Below are 17006 nucleotides of genomic sequence, written 5' to 3' on the forward strand. Positions count from 1 at the left end.
CAACACTGTCCTTGAAAACCCCACAACTATTTACATAACAGAAGCTATTGTTTGAAGTGCAAAGCAGGTCAAAATTTGGTTTCTGGAGATTAATCACTGCCGTCTATTTTATATTATCATAATAATTTCATTTATTTTGATACAATTTGTTTCCAGAAGCGGCCTCAGCTTCTGCGAACAAGTGACAAATCCATTTGTTTCTGGTATAATGGATAATGTGATTAATGACCTTGCAACAGGATTTCTTAAAAACAGAGAGAAAAAAAATAAAGATTTCCATTTATAATGTGCAGTAAACCGGCTCAGTCTGTAGCTGTGCACCAAAGCCTCTCCCAACTTGTTTGTAAACCACAGACGAGACGTGGAAACAAATCTGCTCCTGCCTTTGGGGGTTTCTGTCTATAGCTGGTATCTCCAAGAATCTGAGTACAGCGGGCTCAAACTGGGAAAGTGGACATCGCGGCCACCCCATTGACAAGCGTGGGGCGCTGTTTTACCACGTGGCCCCATCACGATGACTGCGATCGGGTGAACCCCAGCAGGCCCAGGTCTTGCTGAGTAAGGCCACCACCTGCTGGGCTGTCGCCGGACCGCACGGGAATCTCTGCGAGCGGCCTCGTGACCCTGGCCCCACTCCACGCCGCTCCTCGGAGGCCATGTGCGCGCGAGGGTGTGCGGGCGTCCTCTGGTTGCCATCAGCTCTGGCGCCCGTTTCTGGTCCCCACGGCCCCGAGACTTCTTTCCAAGGCAGCGGGTGGGAGTCGGGACGCGGACGTGGACGCGGAGGGCATCCTGGAGGCTGCCGTCGCGCAGGTCCTTCCCGCCCTCAGGGTGCGGTGGCCGCGGCCTAACCAGGCGGCCCACGCCGGCCGCGGGGGACTCGCGACGGCCGCCGCGGGCTCGAGTCCCGCCTGGGGCTTCTCCTTGCTTTCCTTCCTTATGCAGTGGGGTCTCCCGCGACGCCCGCGTCCTCGCTGGGCCCGAGGGGCGCCTGGACACGCCGGCTGAGGCTCCTGAAGGCACCCGGGGCGCTTTGTGCCGCAGCACCCCCTTCGTAGGGGCCCCGGGCCCCGCGCTCGCGCCCCCGGCTCCGGCCCACGCGCCCGCCCTCCCCCCGGCCGCGCCAGGAGAGGCGCCCCCGCCCCGCCCCCCGCGCTGACGCACGCCCGGCCGGGCCAATCAGAGCCCGCGGCGCCGCGCCCCACGCGCCGGCCCCCCCCTCCCCCCAGCTTAAGAAAGGGCGCGCGGGCCGAGCCCGGCCAGAGCGCCGCGCCGGGCGGAGAGTGCTGGCTGCGCGAAGGGGCGGCTCCGAGGGGGTCCCGCTGCCGCTGCCTTCGAGTGACGCGCTCGGCAGCAGCCCGCCGCGCGCCCCGACGGCGCCCGCCCGCCCGCCGATGCTGGAGTGAGCGCGACGGCGACGGGATGCTGGCGCTGCTGGCCGCCGGCGTGGCGCTCGCCGTGGCCGCCGGGGCCCAGGACGGCCCCTCGCCCGGCAGCCGCTTCGTGTGCACGGCGCTGCCCCCGGAGGCGGCGCGCGCCGGCTGCCCGCTGCCCGCGATGCCCATGCAGGGCGGCGCGCTGAGCCCCGAGGAGGAGCTGCGGGCCGCGGTGCTGCAGCTGCGCGAGACCGTCGTGCAGCAGAAGGAGACGCTGGGCGCGCAGCGCGAGGCCATCCGCGAGCTCACGGGCAAGCTGGCGCGCTGCGAGGGGCTGGCGGGCGGCAAGGCGCCGGGCCGGGCCGCGGGCAAGGACACGATGGGCGACCTGCCGCGGGACCCCAGCCACGTCGTGGAGCAGCTCAGCCGCTCGCTGCAGACCCTCAAGGACCGCCTGGAGAGCCTCGAGGTAGCGGGGCGCGGGGGTCCTGGGGGAGGGGGGACGTCCCCGAGGCGCGGGGCAGAGGAGGGGCGCGTGGTCCTACCCGCGAGGATGTGCGGGACACGGCCGCCCGGGCCCGCTCGGACGCGGGGCGAGCCGGGTTTGGGGTCAGGGGTTTCTCGCTCCTGCTCGGAAACTTACTTGCGTGGTTCGCACCCCCGCCCCCTTCTGGAAGGAAAGGGTTCAATTCCCCGCGCGCCGGGACTGCCCACTGTGCGGCCCTTCGCTTCCCGAGGTCCCGGCCAGCGCCATGGGACAGCCTGTCCTCTCTTCTTGCAAATCTCCGAGTCTCCCTGAGCCGGACGCGCTCCCCGAGGCTGTGCCGGGTGACGTGAGGCTGGCTGCCGCGTGAGGTCAGCTGCCCCGGGCGTCCGATGTTGCCTTTTATAAATCTGGTCCGGCTGGACCTGAGCTGGGATGCCCGGGGGTCTCGGCGGGGGGCGAGCGCGGGCGGGTCCCCGGCCGCACCAGAACGCGCCTCGGAGGAAACCTTGTTAACGTCAAAGACGCTCTGCCCCGCGAATTGCGCGGTTCTAAGGTGCCCTTCCCGATTGCTTTAGGGGAAGGGACCTCATGCCGTTCTCTTGCAAGGTGTGTGTAGTTTGGAACTTTACGAGAGAAATCTCCCTGTAATTTCCATCTTTACTTTCCACTCTATTTAAGAAGTGTGGACGTTTCTGTTACACGTTTGCCAAAATACTTATTAGCAAAACTGGGTTTCAATTACAGGTGGTAATTATTGCAAAATTATTTGAGGATTTCCTGTGGCATGATGGCTAAATACAGTATTTCCAGCATCTGTCTATCCCGTGATTCATTCTGATTAAAAACAGCTAACATTTCTGCAACACTAAATATGCACCAGGCATATTATCTAATTTTAACCCCTGCGACAATCCTGGGAGGCAGATCCTATTAACTGCATTTGCCAATTTGGAACATAGAGGGGCAAATAGCTGGCCAAGGACCGTGGCTGGGTAGCTACAGGCTGCCTCGAGAGCCACATGATGGTAGAGAAGTAAAAGATAAAGAAAGTGAGGATTTAGAAACAGCATTTAAAAGCAAAGATTCCTGGAATTCAGAATGGCCATGTTTTAGAGTTCTTATTTTCCAGTAACATCTCTGCGAGCATAGTTATTTACCTTTGTGCCATACTGAAACTTGGGGGCTGTTGTCGTTTCTAGATGAAAACTCATTAGTTTTGAATCACATTTGATTAACTCTTTTTTTTTTTTAAATTCTAGCTGTGTTTTGGTCTTTACCCGAGAATGATGGATGTTGGTTAAAATTTTGACTTTTTAGCAAGAGGAGAAAAACAGCTTTCTGAGAGGGGAAAATGAGATTCATAAGTTTCACATATGGCAGCAAAGTAATTCTTGTCTGACTTCGAAATCCTTTCCACACAAAAAAGAAAAAAAAGCATCAGTGAAATGCTCCCCTTCGTGCCACTGGCACGATTTAATTCTCTGCTTTTGGAAGCGTCTCCCTGTGTGGTGGGGTCGTGAGGGCTGCATTTGACAGTTTCTTGTTAACTGGGCTTAATATTTTGTCCTCTGTGTCCCCTCCCCCGGGCCGAAAGCACCAGCTCCGAGTGAACGTATCGAACGCCGCGCTGCCCAGCGACTTCCGAGAGATGCTCCAGCGGCGGCTCGCCGAGCTGGAGAGGCAGCTGCTGCACAAGGTGGCCGAGCTGGAGGACGAGAAGTCCCTGCTCCACAATGAGACCTCGGCTCACCGCCAGAAGACCGAGAGCGCCCTGAACGCCCTCCTGCAGAGGGTGACGGAGCTGGAGCGCGGTGAGTGCTTCCTTGTTTCTCTGTCGCCCTCTGGCTGATGTCCCTCCGGGCCCCCCCACCCAGCTGTCTTGGCTCTTTCTTGGCTGTGGTGCAGGGGGAGCTGGGCTCAGAGCAAGGGGGGAGCAGACAGAGATGGGGCAGCCCCCGGCTGTCTTGCCCGATTACAGATGAGGGTGCTTGGGCCCTTGAGGGAGTGGTCACTTCCAGACACCCTCCTGCTGACTCTTGCACGCAGCTCTGCTCCCAGGTTCACTGGTCGGGGGCTCTGCGGCTGCTCTTCCGTCACCTCTGAACCTACCTGTCCTGGAGGCAGAAGGCCACCTGATTCTCTCCCATTCTGGCAGCAGTCCACGCCTCCCTTCCCTGTCTCTCCGAGAAACTGTTGCTTTTGCAACCCTGCATCATCTCCCATGGTGCCCAGAGGGTGAGAGCTGCTCCCCCGCAGTCAGGCTGGCTTAGCAGACGTGGGCACGTTGCCGGAGACACTCGGCGGAGACTGAAGGGGCCGGCTGCTGCTGGGAGGGGCCTGGTTTTCATCACTTATAGTCAGGCTGGGATGTCAGCACGTGATGGGGGCGCTACATGGAGGTGGGTTGAGCAAATAAGAAGGGAACCTTGATGATGGTCATCTCAGGAGTTAGCCCCACGCCCCGCCCCCGCTGGCATTATCCACGGAAAAGCCAGTGCTCTCGGGACCAGCTTGGACAAATCACCTAGTCCCCGACCTCCTGCCACTTGGGCGTTTCTGTTCCCTTCTCGGCTGGTCCTTGCAGCAGGTTCCGTGTATCGTTCTCTCCTCTGCTCACCCTTTGGTGGGTAAGTTTCTCCCACAGGAGACAGGAAGGGAGGGGTCTCGAGGGCCCTAGGTCATTCAGATTGCATTTTCAACCCCCAAGCTGCCGGTGGACTGGGGGGTGAGGTTTTAGGTTTGCTGGTGGTGATATGGGATTATAAGCTTTTCAGTTGCACTAATCTGACAAAGGCGGTTTTCCGTTACTTAATTCCATGAATTGATAGGAGAACGTCCAGATACCCTTTTCGTGACATTGGCTCAGGAGGGCCAGGTGGGGTAGACCAAGGGATGGTGTTTCCGGTCCGTATTACGGCAGCGTCCCAGGAGGCACAGGTCTGCTTCCTCCCTTTCCTGTTCTCTTCCTCCCAAAAACTCATTCCTTTCTTCCTTACCCTTCTCAGAAAAGGGTGGGTGTGGCTTACCTGTTAGACTCGAGATTCTTGGGTTTCTGAAAAAGTGTCCTCTGCCCCACCTGCATTCCTGGGGGACCTCAGGAAACTCGTTTGGTCTCGAGGGGCTTCCCCAAAGGCAGAGCAGCTGCAACGTTGGCCTTTCTCGCAGGACAGGAGAGGAAGGCAGTGTGGGATCTGAGGGCAGGGCGGCTTGCCTTTCCATGCCCCAGCCTCACCCCCAGTGGAACCTGGGGACAGGCAGGGCTGTGAAACAGGTTCACTGTGATTAGTCAGTGTCTCAAAGGGGGTGGGGGCAGCTGTAGAATGAGAGGAGGGCTCTGCCAGAGACCTCCGTGGCTGTACCCCTCATTTGGCATGGTGGCCAAGTTGCTACAAGGAGGTGGGTCGATAAAAGCCTGCTGAGTTAGGGCATGGAGCAGTGCCAGCGGTGTGCTGAGCACGTCACCCCTGTGAGGTAGGACTTCTGTTATACCCATTTCACAGAGGAGAACAATGCTCGGAGGCTCGTGGCCAGAGGTGTGTCATTTGGAGAGAGGTGGCCGAGGTGGGGCCTGGGCCACCAGCTGGTGAGCAGCAATAGTCCCGTAATCCCGCCCCTCCCATCTCTGTTCTGACTCCAGGCGGCTTTTTGTGGGTGTCGCTTGGCTCCCTCTAAAGTCCTTCATCATAGCTGTGGCCACCCAGGAGCTGCCACTTTGTGACTGTCCCTCCCATCTCTAGCCTGATTCTGGCACCACGCTCTTGATGTGCATGTTCCATGGAAAGCCCTCGGAGCTCACGTGGAGGTCAGCCCCACAGGGCAAGGCCGCCAGCTGGCCATTCTTGCACATCCCCCAGGACCTGGCACCGAGGAGCAGCTAAGCTGTTAACGGTCTGCTGCCTTTTGACCACCATGAGAACTCTAGAATCTTCTGTGCGCTCCACCCGGTTGTGGAATGAGTCTTTGAGGAAAGTGGTCAATGGCTGACCGATTGTCTTCTGGTCAGTTCTGAGTTGATGTGCGTCCTGTTTGTGAGAAGCATAAAGGGCAATGTGAACTCCCAGCCCCCAAATGTACCATGAGTGGAAAACACACTCTGTTCCTAGAAGCATCCAGCCGAGCCCAGAGGAGACGTATGTCAGCCACACACCATGGGGGACTCTGGGGGACTCTGGCCTTCGGTTCATCCTCCTCTGCTCATTAAGTGCCTGTTCTGGGCCAGACGCTGGGCTGTGAGTTCCACATTCTGTGTCTTCCGTAAGCCCTGCAACAACCCTGTGAGGTAGGGTTTAGTTATAGAGGAGAGGCTGAGTCAGAGAGCTAAGGGACACCTGCATGCATGTGGCCAGCAGATCGCAGAGCTGGGGTTGAAGTTGGTGGTGGCCCCAGAGGACCAGAGTCGTGCAGGCTGCAGCCTGGAATAGCCTGTGGGCTCCGGCCCTGCTGGACAGGAGGCTCCCCGGAGCCCAGTGGTGAGAGGCCAACCCTGCACACGGATGCTCCTGCTGCCTTGGGCCCAAGGATGCTCATCCTCTTTGCTGTGAGACATGCCCATCTGCAGGGGCCTCCTGACTCCAGGCCCGGCCCAGCTCGGAGCTGAAGAAAACGTTGCCACTGAGGAGATTGAACCCGTCTCTCTTTGGCCCCAGCTGCCCCCTCCTCAGCTTGTCTGCCTCCTGCAGCCTCTGATTTATTGGTCAGGCCTTTTAATTCCTTAATTGGTTTTAACTAAGTTTCCTCTGAACCTCCAAGCTGTTTTATATAAATAGAGGGCACCAGCTTCAGGGGATGGGCCCCCCCTCCTCTGGTCCTCACCTCTCCCAGCTCTAATTAAACCTATCTGTTGTCACCCAGCTAACAGTATTACCAACACGCGGAGCCTTATTAAATCAGCCACGTGCCCACCTGCAAGGAGAGAAGCCATTTCTCTTTATTAGTAATCGTGCCCTCCTGAAGAACCTGCTCATTTGCAGATTAAATACGAGTGGCGACATGTAGTGGAGAGAGGGACTTCCAGTGCCTGCTCTGTCATTCACTAGCTGTGTGGCCTGGGGCAAGTCACCTCACTTCTCTGAGCCTCGGCACTCTGTGCAAGCTGCAAAATCGGGGAGCTGCGGCTTTTTGTTTCTCTCGGTTTTGCTCCAGCCTAACGTGGGGTCATTCCCAGAATACACCGTGTCCTGGGCACCGCCCGCAACCAGCTCTTCCCAGCCCCCCCCCCACAGCGCCCTGCAGCTCCACAGCCTGTGTTGAGGGTGCCCTGCCTTGGGAGGTGAGGATGGACCGGCAAGACTGCGCCATGGCAGATAGGAGGAGATCCTGCTGTGTGTGCAGCCCAGATTCTAGTGTTTCTGTGCTTCCTGTTCCAGAGAGGCCAAGAGGGTGATGCTTTCGTTGCAGAACGTCTTCCTCAGATTGGCATGAACCGTGGCTTCCCTCTCGGATTATTTACTATGACAGAAGAGGAGTTTGGGGGATCGAGATGGAGAAAGGCCCAGCCGTTTGGTTCCTGTTCTGCAGAAGGGGCGAAACGGGGACGGAGTTAGTCCGGTGGTGACACAGGCAGTTGGGCTGCGTTGGTTCCGGGTCTGGAGAGCCTGTCTTCACCACAGTGGAGACCATCTGGCCCTCGTGGGTGCTTAATAAATATTTGTTGAGTGAGTCAAGGGTGTTTAGGCTCCTTCCGCGGCAGCGTCTGGGCCCCGAATAAGAGGGCAGCTTTTGCCGTGACAGCTCATGGAATCGGGTCGTGCCGGGCAGACTTTGAATCTGGGATGACCACATAGGGGCCCTGCCTTCTGTGTGTGTTTGTTTTCATTGTTGTTGTTAATTTTGAGCTTAAATCAAAACCGTATTGAAAATTACTTAGACTCGTTTAGGAGTACCAATCGTTTTCAAAGATTCTGGAAGTGCCGTTTACGTGGGGACAGCCATGGTGATCCTTACCAGTGCCAGGCAGGCCCCAAAGGGTCAAGGCTCTGGGCGGATGTGTTAGCCTCAGTGGGGAGGGACCCCCCGCCCCGCAATTCTCTGCCACCCACTGGTCCAGAACTTCAGGAAAAGGTCAATAAACACGATCCTCTTTTGTGGAGGACACGGCAGATCGTGAGCGAAGTAGTTCATGTCAGGGCTGTCCCCCAAAGGCCACTTCTGAGTTAAGCTGCAGTGTCAAGACGCGGGTGCCTGACTCCTTGACCACAGCCGTGGTGATTCGTTGCTGTGAGAAGAGACACGGGCTTCTTGGCTTGTCAAGCTTCTCTTGAGTGCCTGGGGCCCTGTGCAACCTCCGGCCTCCAAGCCCAGTGGGTCCCTGACCCCACCCTTCCTGATGGAACCGAGGGGGCCAAGATCTCAAGGAACAGCGGAAATCACATCCAGCCTGCCCCTGCCCTCTTCCTCAAGCTTTCAAGGGCCAGGATGCTCTTGTTTACTGCTGGGGTTTCGGGTCTTTGAACGGTGGCTGGCTGGTAGCTGGTGCACCACTGCTGGAGAGCGACTTGGGGGCAGTCCAGGTGAGCTGTCACTCTGGGCCCCCCTGGAGAGGGGGAGCCGGTGGGCTAACACGCTGCTGGCCTCTCTCCCACCCCCGCCAGGCAACAGTGCGTTCAAGACCCCTGATGCATTCAAAGTGTCTCTCCCTCTCCGCACTAACTACCTGTACGGCAAGATCAAGAAGACGCTGCCCGAACTGTTCGCATTCACCGTCTGCCTGTGGCTGCGCTCCAGCGCCTCGCCGGGCATCGGCACCCCGTTCTCTTACGCGGTGCCTGGACAGGCCAACGAGATTGTGCTGATCGAGTGGGGCAACAACCCCATCGAGCTGCTCATCAACGACAAGGTGAGGCCTGCTCGGACGGCCACCCTGCCCTGTCATGGCGGCGACAGAGAAAGATGGGGAGGTTGCAGGGGGTCCAACAGCTGGCTCCTAGTCACTGCAAAGTGACTCGGTCCCACTCCCAGGGGCCACAGGGAGGCAGCTGCAGCTTGTGGAGATCGAAGTTGTGAGTCTGGCCAAGAAGCAGCTGAGGGTCCGGGCACAGGGGTGGTGGAAGGAGCAGAATGAGCTGGGGTCTCTGCATGCCAGCCTGAATTGTCATTGGCCCTTAGGCCAGGCAGTGAGGGCCGCACCCATTAGGGTAGGGTGTGTGTATGTGTGTCTGTCTGTGTTTGTGTATCTGTCTCCTCTCTCTCTGAGTGTATGCTACTTCTCGTCAGCATATCTTTTGGGAGGAGTTTATTGGGATACAATTTATGTACAGTAAACTGTACACTTTTTAGTCTACGGCTTGGCCAGTTTGACAAATGCATGTAGTTGTGTAACCATCACAATTAAAATATAGGACAGTTTCATCCCCCCCCCCCCAAATTTGCCCCCACCTTCATAGTCAACGGCTGCCCCGGCTCCAGCCCATGGCAACCACCGATTTGTTCCCTTTCCAGAGTAAATGTCCCTTTTTTGTAGACGAGCTGGTTTCGACCTTCAGGAGCGTGGCCTTCTGGAGAGATCGGCTCTGGGCGGCCGTGGGATCCTCCAGGGGCCCCACGGGAACTTTCATTCTCAAGTCAGACACGACCCGGCCAGAAGCGCCACCTCACATCCTCCTTGAAGGCTGCCCGAGCCCCTCCGTGTGTCTTCATGAGCGGCCCTGGGTGGGGTGGGTGTAAGTGGGAAACGCTGTGGAATCTGAATCTGCCTGCCGGGCTCCTCCCAGCAGTGGCCACGTCCCTGAGCTGGGGATTAATTGTTCTAAATAATGCCCTTGGACATGGACACAGCAGGGCAAGGGCCTTGTTTTCCTCTCTGGTTAGACGTCTGTAAACAACCAATTCCTGGGAGGGAGCGCCCAGTTGCCAGGACACCAGCAGTAACAACAGGAGGTTGGCAGTCAGCTGCACCGAGGGCCCCCAGGACCGTTGGTGCACGGGCGTGGGAGCCCCCCAGGATGGCTAGTACACGGGCGCCGGTCTGAAACGCCCTCCCTCCGGTTCTCTGTGCACCCCCACACACACTCCCACTTAACTTTAGGTGTTTGGTCCTCTGCACGGGAGGACATGCACACACATGGATCCCCGAGGGCCGCAATGGCAGCTGGGCCCTTGCTTGCAGAATAGAGACACTAGGGTGACTGTTTTGCAAAGTTGGCCCGACAGAGGTCTGACTTCTCTTCGTGTGCTCCAGCCTGGGGCGCTCAGGGCCGGCTTGGGAAGGGCTGTCCCTCACACCTACTTGGTCTGCACAGTGTCCTGGAGCCCCAGCCGAGCTGGGTGCAAGGTGTCCAGTTGAGAACCTGGGGTCAGGGGCTTGTACCCAGACTGCCCCTTTCCTCTTGAGCATCTGTGTCGTACACATGGCATCTCCCCCCACCAGCCCCAAGGGACTCTCTGAGGGGGGCGGGGCCAGGCATGTTACCTGCGGAGCAGAGAAGGGGAGACCAGGAGGGACCCCCTGTGATAGGAGCACCTGTGGATCCTGGGGCCTCCAGTCCCCCGATCAGACATCTGGGAAGCCCGCAGTGGTTTCTCACCTGCACGTTGCCTCCCACAGGTCGCACAGCTGCCCCTGTTTGTCAGTGATGGCAAGTGGCACCACATCTGTGTCACCTGGACGACGCGGGATGGCATGTGGGAGGCTTTCCAGGATGGGGAGAAGCTCGGCACCGGGGAGAACCTGGCCCCTTGGCACCCCATCAAGCCGGGGGGTGTGCTCATCCTCGGGCAGGAGCAGGTGGGTGTAGGCGGGGTGCAAGACGAGAGTGTGCTGGCCAGCCAAGTGGCACAAGGCCACCCCCTCAGCCTCTGCCCAGCTGTCTGTCTGCTGAACCTGACCACCGTCGCATGGTGGCCAGCCCAGATCATGCTGTCTTGTGGGCTGAGGCGGGGTCGGGGACATGGCCTGCACTTCCTGGCAGGGACCAGGTTGGTGTGGTGGGTTCAGACAGATTCCAGAATGGAGTCCAGTCTGTCACAAGTGATCAGGGGTGTCCCTGGGGTCATGGGGTCATGTACGACCCCAAGTCGTCTCTCCCGCTCGGCACGGTATTGACTCAGGATGCTGGGGGCTGGTATGGCGTCTTCCAGTTGCTGCTGGCTCAGGGTCTCCACTGGGATCCCCAGGCAAGGAGCTCTTTAGGAATGCCTCGGGGGGGAACATGGGGAGGAAAGAGCGAGACCTTGGAGGCCGCCCTCAGGAAACTCGCCATCTGGGAGAGAGGAAATGCAGGCTGGCTGGCTGCTCCGGGGCAGATGAGTGCTGACCGTTCAGTCTGTGTTTGAGGGAGTAGGCACCCGGTTCTCGGAGTTCCTCCCTGGCCCTCTCACTTCCGTATTACTTCTCCCCTGGGAGGGGGCTAGTCTTCACTCTGGGACCTTGGGCAGTGTCTCCCGACGTAGCCCAGTTTCCCCTGTGTAAAATGGGATGGTTTGAGTGAAGCCATCTCCCCCGGGCCTGACGTGCCCTGGAGCCCCAGAACCTGCTGGAATCAGTGGTCAGGAAGTGCGGTCAGAGTTGAGGGGAGTCAGGAAAACACGCCCCGGCACCAGCCTCCCCACCCACCTCCCTCCCGAGCTGGCCCCCTTTCCCCGAAGCCGTTCACACGCCCGGAGAATTTGCTGACATGCTTTTGAACCTGCACTGATGCGGTTCTGTCCCCTTTTCCCAGGACACCGTTGGGGGCAGGTTTGATGCCACACAGGCGTTTGTGGGGGAGCTCAGCCAGTTCAACATATGGGACCGCGTCCTTCGTGCGCAAGAAATCGTCAACATCGCCAACTGCTCCACAAACATGCCGGGCAACATCATCCCCTGGGTGGACAACAACGTTGACGTGTTTGGGGGGGCTTCCAAGTGGCCCGTGGAGACCTGTGAGGAGCGTCTCCTTGACTTGTAGCCGCCTTCTCTGTCCTGGAGGCCGGGGTCAAGCTGTTCCTGTTGGAAGCGCAGGGCCCCTTACTCCCAGTTAAACTGTGGAAACCTCCTGCTAGAACGGGCTGCGGCCCCAAAGCCCGTTCCCTGGGCATCTCTGAGACTGAGGCTCCCTCCGTGGCAGCATTTGTCACCGGCTTATTTGTTCCTTACCAAGATTTTGTTGTGTTTTTGGGGGGAAGAAGCCCTGAGCCACAGGTGGACCAAGATCTGAATTCCTGCCGTGGGGGCCTTATAGTCCTTGAGGCCCTGTTCGGAACCCCTGTAAATGCTAGTGCACCCCAGCCCTGCCTGCCCTCTCGGCTCCTTGGTGTTTCATGTGCGCCTTCTGTCCGTCCCCTTTAAAGGCTGTGCAGCCATCCCTCTGGAGTGGCCGTGTCCCTTGTGTGTTGAGTACATCCTGCTGTCCACTGAGCACACAGCAGAGCTGCCCCCACCCCTCCCTGCAGAAGGACCCTTCTCTTGGTGTTCTCTATGCTGTGAATCTTTCCGTCTGAAGAACTCTTGAGCTTGAGGAGGGGGGCAGGCTGCCCAGACCATGCCCCGCCTTCTCCAAGGTGGAGGGGGCGTCTGTGGCCCCGGAGAGGGGACTGAGGGGGGCATTCAGAATGGAGAAGGGCCATGGCAGCTGTCCTTCCCCCTCTGTCCTCTCTCCCTGAGACCGATGCTTTGGCAGAATCATCACTGGGGGCAGCTTCGAAAGGCCCCTTCTCTCCACTGGTGCCAAAAGTTCATTTGCAGGTTTCACAGCCATTCGGTCTAGTTTGGGAGATTTCTTTTTCCCAACAGAAAAGAGCAGCCATTAGCATCCTCCCGTGTTTGATGTCTCACCCCACTGTGAGGAACGTGCTAGTTTTAATTCCTGTTGATTCCTGTAAGCATTTGACTGTCTCAAGTATTTCCCCCAGAACTCTTTCAGGAAATGGATGTCATTTGGCTGATATCTGCTCGGTGACTCCAGGCTGCTTAATCTGTTGGACAGAGGTAGTCATTTATTTTAAAGATAAAGTGATGAAGTGGGGAAATTTATAAAACTAAATATTATATATTTTATTTTTCATACATGTTCGAAGTGCAAATCTGTGGAAATTGCATTTGTAGACGAAGTTGACATGCCCATCCTCACATTGTGTGCTACAGGAACTCTTCTGATGATGGAATTTTGATTAAAGTGCACTGGAAGATGCCCCGGTGTCTGTTTCCTCCATGTCAGGGGAACAATTAAACAGTGATTTCCAAATCATACAGCCGGGAAAGGGCGGGGCTGGGATCGAAGCTGGCCTGTGGCTCTGAAGGCCCTGCCCCTCCCACTGCCCCCTCCCACCCACCCGTGCCTTCTGGTCTTCGGCTCTGAGGGCCTAGTGCCACTGTGTCCCCCCAGAGCCACCTCTGTGTGCCCACCTGGCCCAGGCAGGTGTGTTGATAGTCTCTCCATCGCTACAAATGTGAGGTACTCCCCTCTCACCACCACTTCACATCTCTGTATCTTTACTCTGCCTTGGGAGTAGCAGAGTATAACTCTGTCCCCTTCCCAGTTAGCCACGTTTGCATTTCTGTTATTCGAAGGGAGCAGAGTCTAATCTTGGGACCAAATGACACCATCTGCCAGGTGTACTTGATGCTGTGGCCACAATGGAAGCTGTAACCTCTAAAACCAAGATCAGTGGGTCACTGAGCTTCCTACAGTCCATTTTCAATGTCGTGAATTATATCTTTGCAGGAACTGACTATCATTAGTGTTGGGTCAAAGATGAAATTAGGCCAGATTCCCTGCTTGGGGGTCTTTGGAATCCAAAGTCTGAGACCAGGTGGAGAGCAGTTCATTTTGAGTCTCCTTCATGATGAAAACACCAGCTGCTCAGATCTCCCCTTGAAGGGTGCTGCGGGGTTTCCTTATTTCATACCCATGCCCGGCACTGAGCTTGCCCTACTTGATTCCCTGGTACTGCCTCTTCCAGGAATGTGCCTTTTCATCGGGGCTTGGGAACCCCTGCTGAGCCAGATAACTTCCTCCCTGCAATTGGAGGCGCTTTGAACCCAGAACATGGGACCAAAGATGTCCTTGTTGACCTGATGTGGGAAGATGAAAGTACCCATCTCTCCTTATCATTGCTGCACAGTGGTCCTCCTGTTGGAAGTTGGGCCTTCCTGACGTAAGAGCAGAAGGAAGAATCGCCCATGAAATTCAGTGAGTCTCCCATCTGAAGGAGACCCATGGCTTCAGTTTCCCCACCCAAGACCTTACCCTTTTCTTGAGGCTGGAGAACACCTTGATAGTGAACTGGGTGCTCTAAGAAGGGTGGGGTGGTGTCCTGGATGATGGAATATTCTGGTTGGTTGAGGGTTGCTATGGAAACTGTAGCTGGATGATCATTGATAAGTGAATTGAAAAGTAATAAAATGCAGCTAACTCAAAGGCAGCCTGGGACCAAGTTGCTGTTGATGGCAAAGGCAGGCCAGGATCCTTTACAGCCTCAGGGCACTCCAGCACCAGCTCTTCTTATGTGGAAGGTCTTGGAAGAGGTCTTCCTGTTGAGCACAGGTATTACCATTCATTCTAGTCACTCAACAAGTATTTTGGGCACCTATGATGTGTCAGTCACTGTTCTAGGCACTGGAGATACAATGGTGAGTAAGATAGCCAATAAATGGAGATTAGTTCCATTGGTGAGTGTGAATAGACGGTGAATATTAAACAAGAAAAATCCTAATGTGATAGGGAGTAACTGAGACCTGCTTCCTGGGGGGTCACATTTAAGCTGGAACCTGATTGAATGGAGGGAGCTAACTTTGGGTGGAGCCCCCCCAGGCAGAGGGAACAGCTGCTGTGAAGGCCTTAAGGTAGTTCTGAGCTTGGAATGTTCAAGAGAAGACAAAGCAGGTGGCTGCACATGCTGGGAAGGGAGGAGTGGGAGGCAGAATGGAGAGGTAGCAGGACCAGGTCCCGAAGGGCCTAACTTCAGATCTTATTCAAAGTGAACTGAGGAGTCCAGAGGCTTTAAGCAAGGAAGTGCGGTAATTGGATTAATGTTTTAAGGAGACCGCTCTGCCTGGTGGATGGAGAATGAACTGGAGAGGGTCGCGAGTGGAAGCAGGGAGACCAGTGAGGAGGTTGATGGTCCAGGTGAGAGATCATAGCGGCTTGGGCTCGGGCAGGAGCAGAGGAGAGAGAAAGAAGTAGAAGGACTTAGGATCCATTTGGAAGTAGACTTACCAGGACTTGCTGACATTGGAGATTTGGGGAGAGGAATCAAAGATGAGTTTTCTAAAAGCTTAACAAACTCCAAGTAGGATAAACACAGAGAGATGCACACCCAGAAGCATCAAACCTAAACTGTCGAAAGCCAAATACAGAGACTCACAGAAAAGCAGCCGGAGAGAAGCGACTCCTCACATACAAGGGCTCTTCACTAAGATTTAAGCTGAATTCTCATCAGACTCTCTGGAGGCCAGAAGGCAGAGGGATGACGTGTTCAAAGTGCTGAAAGAAAAAGACCGTCAACCAAGAATTCTATGTCTGGCAAAACTGTCCCTCAGAAATGAAGGCAAAATTAAGACATTACCAAATAAACAACTACTGACAGAATGCAGTGCTGGCAGACTTGCCCTATAAGAAATACTAAGGAGAGTCCTTCAGGCTGAAATGAAAGGACATTAGGTAGTAACTCAAATCTGCACAAAGGAATAAAAGAAAATTGGTAAAGATAACTATAGAGGTAAAAATAGAAGATGGTGTAATGTATTTTTGTTTGTAGCTCTTTTATTCTCCAATCTGATTTAAAAGACAACTGCATAAAGTAATAATGATCAGTTTGTGTTGATAGGTATAAATGTATAAAGATGTAATTTGTTACATCTTTACTGCTGTTACTGCTGACAATAACAGCTCAAAAGAGTGGGGAAGGAATGGAGTTATGGGAGAGTAAATGTTGAGTATTACTTAATTGCAAGTTGATATTAATCTGAACTAGATTGTTATAAATTAAGATGTTAATTGTAATCGCCAGGACAACCACCAAGAAAATAACTCGAAAGAATATATTTAAAGAAACAACAAAGGAATTAAAATGCTATGCCACAAAATATCCATTTAACACAAAAGAAAGTAGTGACGGAGAAATACAGGAACAAAATTCACATGAGACATACAGAAAACAAATAGCAAAATGGCAGGCATAAACTCTACCTCATCAGTAATTATATTAAATGTAAATTAATAAATGCCCAAATTAAAAGGCAAAGTTTGGAAGAATGGATTTTTTAAAATGACCCAATTATATGTCATCTACAAGTGACGCACGTCCGATTCAAAGACACAAGTGGTTTGAAAGTAAAAGAATGGAATAAGATGTATCATGAAAAGAGCAAAAGAGAGCTGGAGTGACTATACTAATATCATACAAAATGGACTTTAGGACAAAAGTTGTTACTAGAAACAAAGAAGGACATTTTATAATGATAAAAGGGTCAATCCGTCAGTAAAACATACCAATTATAAGCACATAGATGCCTAAAAACAGAACCCCAAAATACACAAAGCAAAAACTGACAGAATTGAAGGAGAAATAGGTCTACAATAGCAGTTGGAGACTTCAACGCCCTGTTGTCGATAATGGATAGAACTTCTAGACAGAAGATCAATAAGAAACCAGAAGACTTGAACAGTACTATGAACTTACTAAGCCCAGTACACGTATATAGCACTTCACCCAACAGCCACAGAAAATACGTTCTTCTCAGGAGCACATGAAACATTCTCCACAACAGGCCATGTGTTAGGCCACAAAAGAAGTCTCAATAAATTGAAAAAGATCGAAATTATAAAGGAATTCAATTTATAATTGGAATGATAAATTTTCCCTGACCACAATGGAAGGAAGCTAGAAATCAATAACAGAAAGTAAATTGGAAAATTCACAAATGTGTGCAAATTAAACAACCAATGGGTCAAAGAATAAATTGCAAGAGGTATAATAAAATACTTAGAAACAAATGAAAATGAAACACAACGTACCACAACTTATAGGATGCTGTGAAAGCAGTAATAATAGGGAAATTTATAGCTATAAGTGCTTATGCTGAAAAAGAAAAAAGACCTCAAATCAATGGCCAAACTTTACAGCCTAAGGGACTAGTTAAAGAACAAACTAAACACAAAGCTAGCAGAAGGAAGGCAATAATCAAGATTAGAGCAGAGATTAAGAAAAAAAATAGAGAATAGAAA

General features: G+C 54.3%; 1 protein-coding gene across 1 annotated transcript; it reads left to right on the plus strand.

The window, feature by feature from the left end:
• Positions 1 to 1315: 1315 nt before the first annotated feature.
• On the plus strand, positions 1316 to 12952 carry NPTX2 (neuronal pentraxin 2). Its single transcript, XM_046667609.1, has 5 exons — positions 1316 to 1845; positions 3458 to 3674; positions 8454 to 8698; positions 10406 to 10585; positions 11520 to 12952. Exons 1-5 carry the CDS (start codon positions 1423 to 1425, stop codon positions 11745 to 11747), a joined length of 1293 nt encoding a protein of 430 aa, XP_046523565.1. The 5' UTR covers positions 1316 to 1422; the 3' UTR covers positions 11748 to 12952.
• The last annotated feature ends 4054 nt before the right edge of the window (positions 12953 to 17006 follow it).

This window comes from Equus quagga, chromosome 7 (assembly GCF_021613505.1).
Source record: "Equus quagga isolate Etosha38 chromosome 7, UCLA_HA_Equagga_1.0, whole genome shotgun sequence".
Classification (NCBI taxonomy): Eukaryota; Metazoa; Chordata; class Mammalia; order Perissodactyla; family Equidae; genus Equus; species Equus quagga.

Excerpts from the sequence above, each read along its gene's own strand:
- NPTX2 (XM_046667609.1), top strand. The coding sequence starts at position 1,423 with ATGCTGGCGCTGCTGGCCGCCGGCGTGGCGCTCGCCGTGGCCGCCGGG. Across the intron at positions 8,699-10,405 it reads AGCTGCTCATCAACGACAAG|GTCGCACAGCTGCCCCTGTT; the intron begins GTGAGGCCTGCT and ends TGCCTCCCACAG. Across the intron at positions 10,586-11,519 it reads TCATCCTCGGGCAGGAGCAG|GACACCGTTGGGGGCAGGTT; the intron begins GTGGGTGTAGGC and ends CCCTTTTCCCAG.